Here is a 15,344-nt window from a genome sequence, read left to right as displayed (position 1 = left end):
AGCTATGATGTGTCTAGTGTTTGCTAAGTAATCATTGTAAACATTCAATTTGATGCTCTATTTTTACACCTTTCTCCAAGACCAGGTCAATAACTTCTTACTTGTTTACTACTAACCTGATTAATACTGCCCAGTGATCACTGAAGGAACATGGAGCAATTTAATCTGTATGGCACACTATCACACTAACAGTAGTAGTTTGTTGATCTCATCTGTGTAAGGCTAAACATGGGGTACAAATTCCAAGTAACCATTATTGCTGCTAAAACTATAACTACTTCACCTTAATTATCCATAACTGCTTAATTTGTTGCCAGATTCTAAATATAATTTACTGGAAGCAAAAAAAAAAAAATTGCTTTGTAAAACTATAAAGTGAATAGTGATGTTTCAATACCCTACTCAGTACATATGAACCATTCAAGTATTAAGAGTAAAATATTGAATAACCAAGGCCAGAAGAATAGCTCCCTTTGTCTCCCAAGTGTTAATAGAAATCTACTGGCGTACATACAGCTTTTGTTGTGTGTGTTTTTCTTTCTTTTTTTTCTTTTTCTCTCCCCTCTCTGTAAAGTATAACCCAATTTATATTACAATGTTATCTGAAAAATGTTTCAATAGTTCCTTTGTTTAAAACCCTAACATACTTAGCCTTCTACTCAAAGGTGCTTGTAAAATGTTTCAGAGAGCCAATATTGTAGCAGCCTGCAGAAAAGGGAAGCCTATAATAGCCAGATAGTTCAAAGATCCATGTTTCATTATTAGAGGGATACTAGTAAATGGAACTCTTGTGAGAAATTCAAGAGTTTGAAGTTTAATTGGATGCAGAAAAATATGGCAAAATTGTAATTTGGGAAACACTAACAGAAAATGGGTTATTTTGATTAAGGGATTCTGTATTGATTTGTATGAATGCATTCATTGTTGCTGCATTTGATTAATGGCAGTTGTACAAAAGTGTGCTGGCAATCTGTACCCCACACACACTTTTTTTCCGGATATGAAACACTGCAGAAAAATGCAACCCGGTCAGATCTGGCCCCTGGATAACATGTGCCATCTTCACTGTTCCGTGAATTGAGATTGATTGGTAACCAGCTGTGACAAAGTGAGGAAACAAACTCTCTCAAGACTAAAAAAGCTAAATAATAATATGGGAAACAAAATTAGAGAAATACTGTTACCATCTGGTTCACCAAAATAAAGCAACAATTCCAAAATTGTTTTCAAATGCCATTGTTTGGAGTCTTTAAAACTTGTTTCTGGTTGGAATCACAGGCCTTAAAGTCAAAGTCATTTTGACAACCAATGATTTCAATGCATTTTGCAAATTTCTTGGTTTGAGGATTTTTCAGCAAAGCGAAACGGGACAAATTTGCCCATCACTACAAATAAGATATATTGGTTAGTTTATGGTATATAAATAGATTAAGCATATAAGGATATTATGGCATAGCATGGATAAAAAAAGTTTACTCCTAAAAATATGATGCATTGCAATTCCCAGACACTAAAAAACACATTATGACCCTAGCCATGTACAATCATAGTTTTCTAACATCACAACCAAACAATATCCTAGACATTATAATGTCTTCCAAAACAATTTTACTGTGTGTGTGTGTGTTTGTAGAATAGGGGGGTCATATTTATTGAAATAGAAACTGGGCAATCCTTATGTTTTCCTAGAATTTTGAATTGTATCACCCCTCCAAAAATCTAAATAAGTACTGAATTTAATTGTATGTAATGCTTCTCTATAGGGGACTGAACACAGAAAAAAAATTCTATGTCCCTGTGAATTGGCAGTAATGAGGAAAATGATTAGTAAATCAGGGTCAATCAATATAAAAATCATGAGCAATAATAAATCTACCTCCAAGTGTTGCATTTAAGTGTAAAGGTATTTTTAACCTTGTAGTTAATAGGTTTTGGCAGTGATAATTTGAATTCAAATTTAAAACAGTCAGACATTTAAAACATTAAGAGCAAAGAAACCTACTGCATCTCCAGTCAGATTCCAATGGATATACTATGTTTTTCAACTCAACGTGAAAAAATGTTTCTGATATACTTTTGCGGACAGATTTTATGAACAGGTTCTTGAACACTTGATACTCAGTAAAGAAATAATAGCATGTGGACAGTAAATGCATTTCAGCAATCTTAGAATAGTAAAAATGGGAAAATGTGGAAAAGTTTTTTAACAAAATCCAAGAGAATTTATAAAAACAAATAAATTGTTTTGAGTGGAAATACTAAATTCCGTTTGCAAATGCACAATATAACCCTTTTGGTTTTAATAAGGAAAACTGATATAGAAATCAACCAGCAAGCTGATAAATAGGCCCTGGCACAATGTGATATACCAAGATGTTTGCATTGGTCCATAACCCATTGAGGTATGCTTACAATCTTCTAGAACTAAATCTGGCCTTTGGTGGACATTCCTGGCTCCAGGGTATATAGAAGATTATCTAAGCAGCTATATCATGCTTCTTTCCAAGGGTTCTCATTTTGCATGACAAAGGTATTTTGTTAAAAAAAAATATTAAGTACATGGATAACTGGCTATTACCCATTACTGTATGTTTGCAATTTTATTGTTTTGTTCAAATGGGTGGTGAGACTTGTTTTCTTGTTTGATTTTTAGGGACAATATCTATTATCCTCAGGTTTTGCTGCAAAAAAGATGTCGATAGACTCCAATGGGTGGAAAAACTTATTGTACATAAAAAATTTATTGCGCGTTAAAAAAATAATTTTTGCCCCATGACTTTAATGCATTAGCCAATTTTTTCGCCCTTTAGTGAACTTTCAGCAGAGCAAAATGCGTCAGATTTGCCCATCGCTACTGGCTATAACTATTCCTGCTGTTATGATATCTACCCATATTGGAGGCATATTTTGAGGCATAAAGCTATTCTATAAGCCACCATAACTTGTAGAAGAGGATTTTAATTTTTTTTTAATGCAGCATTTTATACATCATTTTACAGGCTTTGTGATTCAGTGGGACAGCTTGGCTTCTAATCTAATTAGTGGCTGAGGCACAAGGATAGGCCTAAATTGCAAGCAACTCACGGGGGGAATAATTCAATGCTAGACACAGCAATTACAGCAAAATAGTCCTACACTTTCACTAACCTCGAAACGGAAAAGTTTAAATATTTATTTAATTTAAAATAAAAAAATTAGCTTCTACTTTTGTGTGTTGACTATATTTAGCCTAAACCCTGTTACAATCACATCACTTAATGTAAAACAAGCTATTATTGTTTCTTAATGGAGTTTATTTTCTCTTTCATTTGCACTTTTTTTTATAAAATATATCAAGCAGGTAAAGATCGTATACGTAGCATAAATATTAGTGCAATTCATTCTTGTTTCTAAACAGAGTTATTTTTTGTAATCTAATTCCACAAAGAGAAGGATATGATTTTAAAGTTTATTTTAAGAAAGTAAATGCAAGGTTTTCATTTTCCATTACTACTGCTTGTGGAAGCCAGCCAATCTTTCTTACAGACGGTCGATTTAGCACTTCCTGTTCCAAAGACCACTCATGTAATCAGCAAATGTCTATTAGATCTCCTCACAAGCAGAGATTGAAATTTCATTACAGATGTATTTACTAAGAGAAGCCAGATGCTGAACTGAAAGAACACACAGAGAAAGACACATGCAAGTTTAATTTTTTCTGACTGCAAAAACACATCTACTCCGAGGAAGAGCTGGCACAGAAACCATAGTCTCTTCAGAAGGTTAAAATAGTTATTACAGTGTAATAAATGTCCTCTTGTAATCAAACATCTCTTCACTTACGAAAAAGAACAGATTCTGCTTTACATGTTTAGTAATTACAGAACACAGCTGCCCTCTAAGACATGAAATTTCCCATACTGAGAATTCAGACTCAATTAGTAATAACTGCATTTATTAGAAGCTAAACAATTTTGACTTTCAGATTTATTGAATGTTGACTTTCCTTATTAAAGAATTACCTTTTAACCAATTTGATAATAATTTGTGTGTAGTTACATCATTTACTTTAATATCTATAATAAGATGGCTCAAAATTGTCACTCAATATTCAAAAGAAGTTCTATGGAAACCTGTTTCACATATTGGGCCAGATTTAATTCACTTAGAATAAGGTTTATCACATGAAAACTCATGGATGAGATTCAATTTGAGATGCAATTCAATTCAGAACTATGTATCTCACAGTTTATCATGTAAAAACTCTATTGAAGTCTTTGAGAAAAAACTGGAATTGAATTTGGAGAAAGGTTTTTTCTCCTCAAATTTTATCTCGTCCATGAGAATTACAGTAGAGGTCTGAGTACAGTAGAGATCAGAAAGTGATCTGAAATCATTTTTTGTTCATGGGTCAAACCAAAGAACAGTCAACCACATTTTGAGACAACTCTGTATCAACAATCCTCAAAAAGGTCCTTTCTGAGTAGTCAATGTATTATTTACAGATCTTTAAAATATACACCACCGCATAAAAGAGAAGGAGAAATATGAATCCCCACCTTCCTCTTGGCAAATCTGCATCGTCTTTTTTCCACCGGACAGTTGGCTGTGGGTCCCCCTGGACCTGACATCGAAATTCTACAGCTTCATCCTCTAAAACAACTTGATTAATTGGCCTTCTGAGGAATGTGGGGCGTTCTAAAAATACAAGGAAAAGAAAATTAAAGTAGAACAGGTTCCATTGTTTGAAAGAATATGGATGGACAGATAGGAATACACAGAAACGACTTTAGCTAAATGTTGTCAAACATGTTATTACTTTTTATACTATCCAGAAGGTGTTTTTCTTTGGCCATAACAATCACCATTGTGAATATTGTGTGGAGATGGTGGATATTTCACCTTGTTTGTAAAAACAAAATATTCAGTTAACTATTATGATACAGTTATGGGACCTAATATCCAGAATGTTCTGGACCTGGGATTTTCCAGATAACAGATCTACTGTAATTTGGCTCTTTATACCTTAAGTCCACTAAAAATTAATGTAAACATTAAGGGCCACATTTACCTAGGGTCGAATATCGAGGGTTAATTTGAAGTCGAAGGATTTACCGATATTCCTAAGATCGAACGATCGAAGGAATAATTGTTCGATCGAACAATTAAATCCTTCGAATCTAACGGTTCGTAGGATTTTAATCCATCGACCGAAGGATATTCCTTCGATCAGGAAATTGTTAGGAAGCCTATGGGGACCTTCCCCATAGGCTAACATTGGCCTCGGTAGGTTTTAGGTGGCGAACTAGGGGGTCGAAGAATTTTTTAAAGAGACAGTACTTCGACTATCGAATGGTCGAATAGTCGAACGATTTTTAGTTTGAATAGTTCGATTTGAAGTCGAAGGTCGTAGTTGAAGGTCGGAGTAGCCATATTCGACCATTCAAATTCGAACTTTTTTTCCTCTATTCCTTCACTCGAACTAAGTAAATGGGCCCCTAAGCAAACCCAAAAGGATGGTTTTGTTCTAATAAAGATTAATGATATCTTAGTTTGGATAAAGTACAAGGTATTGTTTTATTATTACAGAGAAAAAGGAAATCATTCAAATGGAGTCTGTGAAAGACTGCCTTTCCATAATTTGGAGCTTTCTCAACAGCTATCTGGATAACAGATCCCATACTTGTAGTTGTTCTTGTTTTGCTTGTTTTACTAGTGTCAGTTCTCTTACTTATGACTTGGTGACTGACTCAAGGGTACACTCAACGTTTTGGTACCTTTGAGAATAGATTCCTCACTTTCATAAAAGAAAGTCATGATTTAAGGTGTCAAGGAGAAACATTAACTGCAGTTTAAATGCAATTATTCTAAAAGCTCATTTTGTCATAGAAGTTTTATTCTTCCAAATATCTGCACTGGTCTATAGACTAAGCAAATGAAGGGTACATGGCAATACCTTAAAAAGACTTCTGGCATCAATAAATACCTTTAATGGGTATAGAATATTTGCATACACGATTAGCCATAAGAGTATTTTGTTTCTAAGCTATTTCCCTTCCTTTAATATGTATTTGAAGGTCACTAAATGCATCAAAGTATATTTACTGAAATCAAAGTCAGCCAATTAAACTATAAATATTAAGGAATAATAGCATACAAAGGAGGCAGGAATGAAAGCACCTGCTAAAGATAATAGCTTTTAGAAAAATAACTCAGTGTAGGTTATTTTTCACAGGTTCTCTCTAAGAAGACCCATTTTAATCAGTCATATGGCTAATTGCAAAACTATGGAGTGATCACAGAACAGGCGGTTGCCAATATAATTAACATTGCTTTTGTAAGATATACTAGATTTGAATCTCCTGCTTAACTTTGAGTGTGCATCTTTCTGGACACAACATATGGCTAAGAATTGTGAAGTATTTTCCAAGAATATAATCACATGTAAATATACTATATGCCAGCCTTGGTATTATTTGAGGGATAAGTAATGATATGTCTTATAAAGACGTATATCATAGTTTATACTATAAGGAATTAAAGGTGTTGTAATAGGACACAATGCTGTGAGGCAAAAACAACTTTTGCTTTGGTCCAATACCTATAAATCAGATGTTTTCATTTTGTAAATGCATTACATCAGTAAAAGCTGATAACTGTTGATCTAATTTCTGCATTGGACCAACATGTGCACAATGTTTGAGGCCCCTGCCATTTCTGGTGAAATATTCATTTAAATAAAAACAAAAGTATTCCACGCCCTCAAAGATTATTTCACACTCCCAAAGATATTTCCAAATTTCCACAGATGTATTGTTTGTTCTCTGATATCCTATCTTCATGGGCAGCATGTACTCCATTGTAAGCCGTATAATAACAGTCATTTGCAAACCCAAATTGGAACTCAAATTCCTTTTTTTATTAAAGCATCCATTACTGTTATAAAGATGTTTAAATACTGTATGTGAGCTGTCAATCATATATTACCTGCCCTGCCTCTATGCCTGAAGAATAAGGTGGGGCAGTCAATTACTTTCACTTTCCATTCAGTAATTCCTATATTTCACTGCATTCCCAATATTCCCCTTCCCTCCTCACACTCTATAATTGGGCATAACTAGATATTACTGGTCCCCATAGCAAATTATTTCTCAGGCCCCCAAAATGTCTAGAAATTGATCTGTTTTACCAATATTGTATATGAATTATGGGTTCATGGGACCCTTATACCTCCTGGGGCCCCCTGCAGCCACTGTGGCTGCTTCTTCTGTAGTTATGCCCTTGTATGCAGGGCACGGTGTATGCATACACAAGATTTTGGGGTGATACACAACTTGTCTTAATAACAGTTTCCACAAAATGAATCCTGCTTGCATACTGTAATTGTGTAATTCCAAGACTGAAGGAAACAAAATGTAAATAATAAATGTTGTCTAAGTAAATTTTATTTTGCTCAATTAATATGATATAAACTAATTTGTAGTTATTTCTTAGAGTGACAGGTCCCCTTTAAGGATACTATGAAGTTTGACTGTGGAAATTTAGCAATAACTTTAGATAGCAAGTTCCATGCAAGATTTTGTATAATGTCCTCTAGTACACACAGGTGTAGTAGAAACCTTTATAAAACAGTTACTATCACCTAAAAAGTCTGGAATTTAATATTTGAAATCCCAACCAGGAATATCAAAAATAAATTATTCAATTCTATCTTAACAGTCCTTAACAATTATGGACAAAGAATGTTTGAATATGGTGCAGCAAATTCTAGCTTCAAGATAGATTATCCCACCAACATTACAGGCATCAGTATGTTCCAAATTGAGCTCTGGAGGACTACTCAGAGACTGGTTAATTGTGAAACATCTGACTGTCCTCATTTACATCTCTGTCCTCATGCCCACCTGCTAGTAAGAAGGCCAATACAATATGTCTCACCAGTCTGCTTGGAACAAAAACATACATGCTATAAAAGACTTAAATAGGATTTAACTCTCTGTTGAGAACGTTTCCCAGTAGAATGGTTGCTCAAAGGCACATAGCATTAGCGTAAATATCTGGAGCCCTCAGATAAGAATGGACATTATGATGTACTGGGAAAATTCATTTGGGTTTTTCCAATAATTTTATTGTCTATTTTGACGCATGACGCCATACGAGTCTATGAGCGTAATTTCCACAGTGAAACAAGGTGAAAAAATTTGCCCATCCCTATGGGTCACTTTTTGAAAAAGTAAATCAGTTTTTCAAATAATGAGTCTCTGTGGTGGTAAAAGCCATTAAATACTTGAAATGCCTTTGTTGTCTTTTATTGTGTCTTCTTTTGTGCCAATAACTGTATCTTATCTCACTGCATGTACTGATGTGTTACAGAAGAAAAGCTACAACTGTGCTTTAGGCAGAATAATAGAAAATACACATACCAAAGACTGTTAGCTCTGCTGGGTCACTATCTCTTTCTCCAACCATGTTGGTCCCAACACAAGTGTACATGCCTGCATCACTTTTCCTTGTATTGGAGAGCATCAGCTTTCCTCCTCGAATCTACAATGAAAAAGAGATTAAGAATGTTATACAATCTCAGAAGTCTTGATTTCCAGACATGGATTGGTGATACAGTATATTTACTGATATGTTCCTGCTGATGTTTTGCGATATTGTTGCAGTTGAAAATGGAGATAGAGTCCAGATATGAAGTGTGTTTTCCCTGAAACATATTACTTTCCCTTTTTACTGCCACTTCTTGGGAGGTACCCAGAGTTTTACTGATTATGTTATTTCTCTAATGACTATTATATAATATAGGTATGATCGTTAGAATCGAAGTAAGATTTAATTTGATCTAATTCGATTCGAAGTATTTTAAAAAAAAAAAAAAACTACCACCAATTGACTCCAAATAGGTTCTAGGAGGTCCCCATAGGCTAAAACAGCATTTCAGCAAGTTTTAGATGGTAAATGGTTGAAGTCGAATTTCTAAAGAGACAGTACATGATAAATTTCGATATTCGTAAAATCCGCAAAATTCCTGCAAAATTTCCCAGTCAAAAATTCACAAAAATTTTTTGGATGCGCCTCAAAAAAGTCCCTCGCTTCAATTTTGACACCGGCATTAAAGTCAATGGACATCCGAATAGGGTTGACGTGTGGTGATTTTGACGCGAGCGACTTTTCGGAAAAACTTTTTATGCCACCAGCGGCAAAACACGCAAATTCGTTGCGGATTCGCACCAGGCGGATTTATTTGCCCATCACTGGGAATGACACTATAAAGTACTGTTGCCATGCGCTGGTAAAACTGGTGTGTTTGCTATAGAAAGACTTCTATAGTTTATAATATATAAACAAGTTGTTGTGCAGCCATGGAGGCAGCCATTCAAGCACAGGATATACAATAGATCACAGCTTATCAGTTATCTGTTGAGTATAGTGTGCCTTTTCTCCTTTTTCAGCTTTAAATGACTTCCCCCATGGCTACACAGCAGTTTGTTTATATAAATTATTGTAGAGTTTCTGAATCAAACGCGTTAGTTGTACCAGCACAATCAGTACATTATATTTTCATTACTTTAATACACTTTCATGTTTTGGTGTAACTGTTCCTTTTAGTAGGCTAACTAACTAAAAAAAACTCTAGGCAGTACCAGAAGCTGTTCAGATGGATTAGGTCATGGATTTAAAGGCATTACCACACCTTAATGGGATCCATTTACATTTAGTGTGTATGTAGCTCAATGTATGCTATTTAGACTGTTTAGCTGTAGCTTTAGAGATGCAATCTACAGCCACAGGTTACAATGACAAATTTGAGATGTTATTGACAATGAAATAAAATCTAAGCTTGCTGTTAATCATCTTCCTTGTTGGTGGGATTAAAGACCCTAGCAACTGGAAATGTATATAATTGAAATAGATAAATAATTATTGATTAGCTATAAATTTCAGAGACACTTACACTAATTCTTTCATCTTTATCATCTATTCGAACTTTGTCTTTTTTCCAGTATATGGTTGGTTCAGGATGTCCTCTGGGGGGCTGACACTCCAAAATTGCAGGTTCCCCGGCTGCCACAACAACATCTGTAGGGTTGAGCCGGAAGTCGTCACGGAGCACTAAAGTAAAAGTAAAATACAGCAGCATGATTAAACTTTGTTCCATCTTTGAATCACAATTGCTACCTTCCAATGTCTGTCACTCGGAATTTACAATAGTTGGGATTCAGATTTGGTTTAGTTGAATGACTAAGCATTCAGGAACCAGAAACACACAATACGTGTTAAAGAGATGTCAGAATAACAAAGAATATCTTGGGTTCAGTCCATCATTAACGTCTATGGGTTTCGACAGATATGCACCATGTTGCTAGAGATGACAATGTTGAAGGTGGACCACAAGGGTAAATTTACACAAAACTATGTCTACACGAGTTGATCTATCTACTAGTGATCGGCAAATTTATTCACCAGGCGCGAATTTGCAGCGAAATTCCACGTTTTGCCGCCAGCAAATAAATTCACAAAATTGCAGTGAAAATTCAAAATTTTCTGACGGCGGCAACAATTAACGGTGCCCATTGACTTTAATGTGCGTCAAATTGTTGCAGGCGTATATAATTGCGTTTCATGAATTTTCCACCATTTTGGGAATTTTGCAGGAAATTCACCCATCTCTACAATCTACCCATCTTAAAATTGTGTGATACTTGTGGGAGTGGAATAAAGGTATAGAGATGGGCGAATTTGTCCTGTTCCGCTTCGCCATGAATTTCGTGTGAATTTTGTGGGAAATTCGCAATACTAGTGAAAAAAATGTTGGCGCCAGCAAAAGGCAATCAGTTAATCTTCACCGGCGTCAAAATTGAAGTCTTGCTGGGAACCGCCGACGGCGTCGCAAAACGTTGACGCCGGCATCGGAACCGTTACCGGTGTCAAAATTCAGCCATCACTATTAAAGGGGACTAGTGCCCCTAGACTTTAATGCACGTCAAATTTTTGCCGCCGTTGGAGTTGTCACCAGTGCTGGAATTTTTGCCAGTGTCAAAAAACTTGGATGCCGGCGTCAATATTTGCGTTTCGTGAATTTTCCATCATTTCGCGAATTTTGAGGGAAATTTGCCCATCACTACTATCTACCCATCTTAAAATTGTATGATACTTGTGGGAGTCAATTAAAGGGGACTAGTGCCCCTAGTGTTTACAACCCCAATATTTAATTGGACCTCTCTTTTACCATGCCACTGTTCCATTGGGGACATTACTATATTTCTTTGGGTCAGCTTCTAAGAATCTTAGCTGTATCACTAAGAAGCAAATTTATGTAACATTTTGCAAACGTCATATATATATACATAATATATGCACAGAAACATATGCTCTACATCACTGCAAAATTTAAATAATATGATATATCAACATATTTTTGATGGTACAGCCATTTCAATTGCAACTTTCAGGCATTCGAAATAAATATAACTATATACATTCACTATTAGTGCAAAGGAATTTGATGCAAACAATGGATCCCAATATTGTTCATGCATCATTTGAGCTGCAGAATCTTTACACACAGCACGTTCATTCTGTGCACTGCTATAAATCTGGCAAAGCCTGGCTTTTCTACTTGTTCAGAATCCCCCCCCCTCTTTCCAGCTTTTACTGAGCATGGCCAAGAATGCCTAAAGCAACATATAAATCACCACTTCATTTGAAAATAAATTAGGGAACATATGGTAGTTTCTTATGTAAATGACATGTTTTAAAAGAGGGATTAGGACCCTCTAGCTGGTTTATTATTCTGAGTGAATCTTGCTCTGTATAGTAATTTACATAAAACTTTTAAAGCAGTGAATAAAAATAATACTGAATAGATATTCTGAAACATAAAATTCAGTGGAGTAAACACAAGCACATATAAAAATGATAATTTTCTAGAAGCGCTGTAATCATTTCTTTACAGAAGCACAAAAAGTCAAATAACTTTGAGTAACAAAAATGAATTTAGTAGTTTGCTCAAAAAACAGCTTTTTTTTTTTTTAAAAAAAAAAATTGTTTATTTGCAGGCTAGTACCACCATATTTCAATTCACGAAAAAAATGATTAATGTCACCTAGCCGGCACCATACATGAACTTCAGTTATTCATCTGGTCTTGTAACAATTGCCAAATGGAATGAGCAGCCCTGTATCTATGTATTTTCTTATTATTAAAATATATCTTTTTTTAATTCGCAAACTTTTTTTTATAATAAATGAACAGCACTAGTGATGGGTGAATTTGCGCCGTTTATAAACGGAGAAAAATTTGCGAAACTGCGCCGGCATCTTGTTTTTGACGCCCGTTTTTTATGCCGGCGCCCGTTTGTAACGCCGGCGTCAGTTTTTCAAAAAAAAGAAAAAATTTTGACACCGGCAAATTTTTGCCGCGAATTTTCGCAGGGGTTTAGCGAATTTATTCGCTGGCGGCGAATCACGCAAATTCACCGCGAATTCGCGCCTAGCGAATAAATTCGCCCATCACTAAACAGCACCAAGAATAATTATTTATGATATCAACAGAAAACATATTAATGGGAATTTTTTTTATTTTATATCTTATGTTTCTGTAAAGTTTTATTTTTTAGCCAGTAGCAGATCCCATTCTTTACACTAGGTCAAGATGATTAATAGTCTTAGTTGAGAAAGCCGAATCACCATGTAGCAAATTACCATTTCTATCATAAGCAGTTTTTAAATAAACCTACACAAGCACCTGCTGCAGAAAAAGAAACACCATCTCCAGCATGGCAACTGCTTCCCAACACCTGCCAGACTAGGCCCAAATCCAGGCCTTGCCACGCCAAACCATGTAACAGCAGCCCTCACGAATCAGTTTAATGAACTGAATCTTTCACTCTAAATTGTGTTAAGTTAATTCACATTACCAAACAATATTTTGTAATACAAACTCTAATGGACTATTTTTCTTTAAGTTCTTCCACTACAACAGCACTCCCTAAAATATATCTCTATAGGATTTAAATTTACATGACGATTACAAATAACCATCTGTCTGCTTCTAGATTTTCAATCTGGTGTATGTCCCATGAGCTTCTCATTTATGGTCAAAACAGCGAAGCTGGAAAGAAGAAACAAGGTCCTGTCAACAGGCAAAGAATAATTGCATTTGTATCCCAGAAGAACTAAGCCTGCTACGCAACACAAAGAATAGCTGAGATTTGTAAAAACCTGGAATATTTTTAGATGTCAGAATTTAAACAAAGCTACACCTGCCGTAGTAACTATAGTCAAGCGTCACAATGTTTCCAGATGGCTCAAAATAAACCTAAAAGGATTTAGGCATCCCTGCAGAATGTAAGCTGTAAAATGCAAAGTGCTTTTTTATTCTCAGAAAAGCAATGGTCTTCTCTAAGTTCCTCATAAAAATACTCAGACTACTAATTTGTCATAATTGTACGAAGCATTTGTACACATAAATAAATAGATGAATAAAATACAAATATTTTACAAAATAAAGTAATATGAAGTCACAGATTTTCTGCATCATAGAATTGTATTTCTCAACATCTCCCATCCCCCCAACAAAAGTTATACCCCTTCATAAAACCACAAGAAGTTATATTATTCCTATGCCTGAAAGCTATCATCTATGCTTAGCTCTGTGTCATTGGCTATTTTCCTCGTTTTCTATGGGGTCATGATATTTTTAGGTCAAGCTTTTTGTGACTTTTCTGGGATTTATTCTGCAACAAACTGTAACAATTCTGAATCCAAAAATTCTACAACGACAACATGTTGAAATCATGTAGAAGTCAATGACAGATGTTCCTTTTACAACAGGAACATCTTTCTTTGATTAGTGTTTTTTGAGGTTTTCGGGTGCTTGTGATACTAGCTTATGTGCGACAATACAAAAAAGTAGTGCAAATTTCAGTTTGTGGTTTTTCAGTTTGAATTTTTTTTAATTTTAATGACTGACATTCGTGAAAATGAGCTTATTCGTGGTTTCAAAACCCTTTATAAGTAGGCCTTTCAAGTGTAAGCCCTTGATCACTTCAGGTACAGAGCATATGTGTAAGTTTCATTATTGTAGAAGGGTCACTTATATAAGGGGATGTTTGTGGAAATAATAGTGCACACCTGGGGATGTGTTAAGAACATTAAATACAATCAAAATAGAATATACCTGGCTAAAATAGAAAGACAAATTCCAATATTCCAGTAACGCTCTCCATTCTCTGATTTCCACAGTATTTACAGAAGCACTAGGAATCTATTCTTGCCATGGTCTTATCCCATTATAAATAGAATAATCATACAGGATAACAATGACTCTTACAAGGCAACTTGTAACTAGTGATGGGCGAATCCTGTCCTACTTAGGTATTACTATTTCATATTTCCACTGCTGCATATACTCCTTCCTTCTTCTGGTTCAAACACCTTTAAAATATCCCTAAACACATAAATCTTCTGAGAAGCTTACCAGATACCTACTTCTGACTCTTTTTGAGTAGCCAATAAAACGTGAGTCGTGTTTGTTAGAGCATGTAGTACAGATCCTCAATCATGTCCTCTTAAGACACTACTCTCAACTACTCAGGTAAAATACTTCCTTCCTTCCACTGCTATATCGAAAAACTTCATATCACCCCTCCCAATTCTTTTCCTCTTTAAAATTCCTTCCCAATGATATAATTATTCTGAATATATTCTTATTTTATCCAATATTTAGGGATGCACAATTTGTTCATAAATGCTTGTTCTATCACATCTAGAGATGCCAATTCTCACTGTTATAAATAGTTCTGACAAGTACTTGTTTATACCTCTCCTGATGCATGCGCTGGAGTGAGGGAAAAAAATAAAGCCTCTGTCATAAGCACTTCCATCCTGACCTGTAAATTATGTTAATTTAATGTAAAATGATATTATGCATTTAAAAATCAAACTGCAATTTCTGCTTGGACTTGTTTTGGACAATAACTGTATTTTATGTATGTTGTGTGCACAGGTTTGAAAGATATGCCACCGTTGCAGGCTTATATAACCCTCTATGATTTACTGCGAAAAATCTCTCACTTTATTTTCGGTGGCATGAAGATATAAATAGAACTATGCGCCCAGTGATATCTGCCTATGCAATTTAGGATTGCTTGCATTGCAAATTCAGCCTCATTATATTGTGTGAAATTTATCATTATTATGAGAAGGAAAAGAAAAAAACCTTATGTAGGGGCTTTTCTGACAGATTTAGGACACTTAGCATTTTTCACACAAAGGGCATTTATTAATTTTAAAGCAGCAGTCTGTGTTCTACAAATGAATTTAGTACAAACCAAATCATTGTGCATAGGGTTCCTCACAGAT

The 15,344-nt window shown here is 35.1% G+C and overlaps 1 protein-coding gene across 9 annotated transcripts in view; it reads right to left on the bottom strand.

The window, feature by feature from the left end:
• robo2.S (roundabout guidance receptor 2 S homeolog) overlaps positions 1-15,344 on the bottom strand; it is a 654,191-nt gene that overhangs the window by 93,762 nt on the left and 545,085 nt on the right. For all 9 annotated transcript variants that reach the window (XM_041583357.1, XM_041583363.1, XM_041583359.1 and 6 more), the window contains exons 3-5: positions 9,935-10,092; positions 8,403-8,523; positions 4,539-4,677 (exon numbers count right to left, since the gene is read on the bottom strand). In XM_041583357.1, the coding sequence (XP_041439291.1) occupies positions 4,539-4,677; positions 8,403-8,523; positions 9,935-10,092 (418 nt within the window). The remainder of the gene's footprint in view (positions 1-4,538; positions 4,678-8,402; positions 8,524-9,934; positions 10,093-15,344) is intronic.

Source organism: Xenopus laevis, chromosome 2S (assembly GCF_017654675.1).
Source record: "Xenopus laevis strain J_2021 chromosome 2S, Xenopus_laevis_v10.1, whole genome shotgun sequence".
NCBI classification, from domain to species: Eukaryota; Metazoa; Chordata; class Amphibia; order Anura; family Pipidae; genus Xenopus; species Xenopus laevis.
The sequence above is the reverse complement of the archived record's forward strand: the minus strand, read 5'-3'. Positions and strand labels throughout refer to the sequence as shown.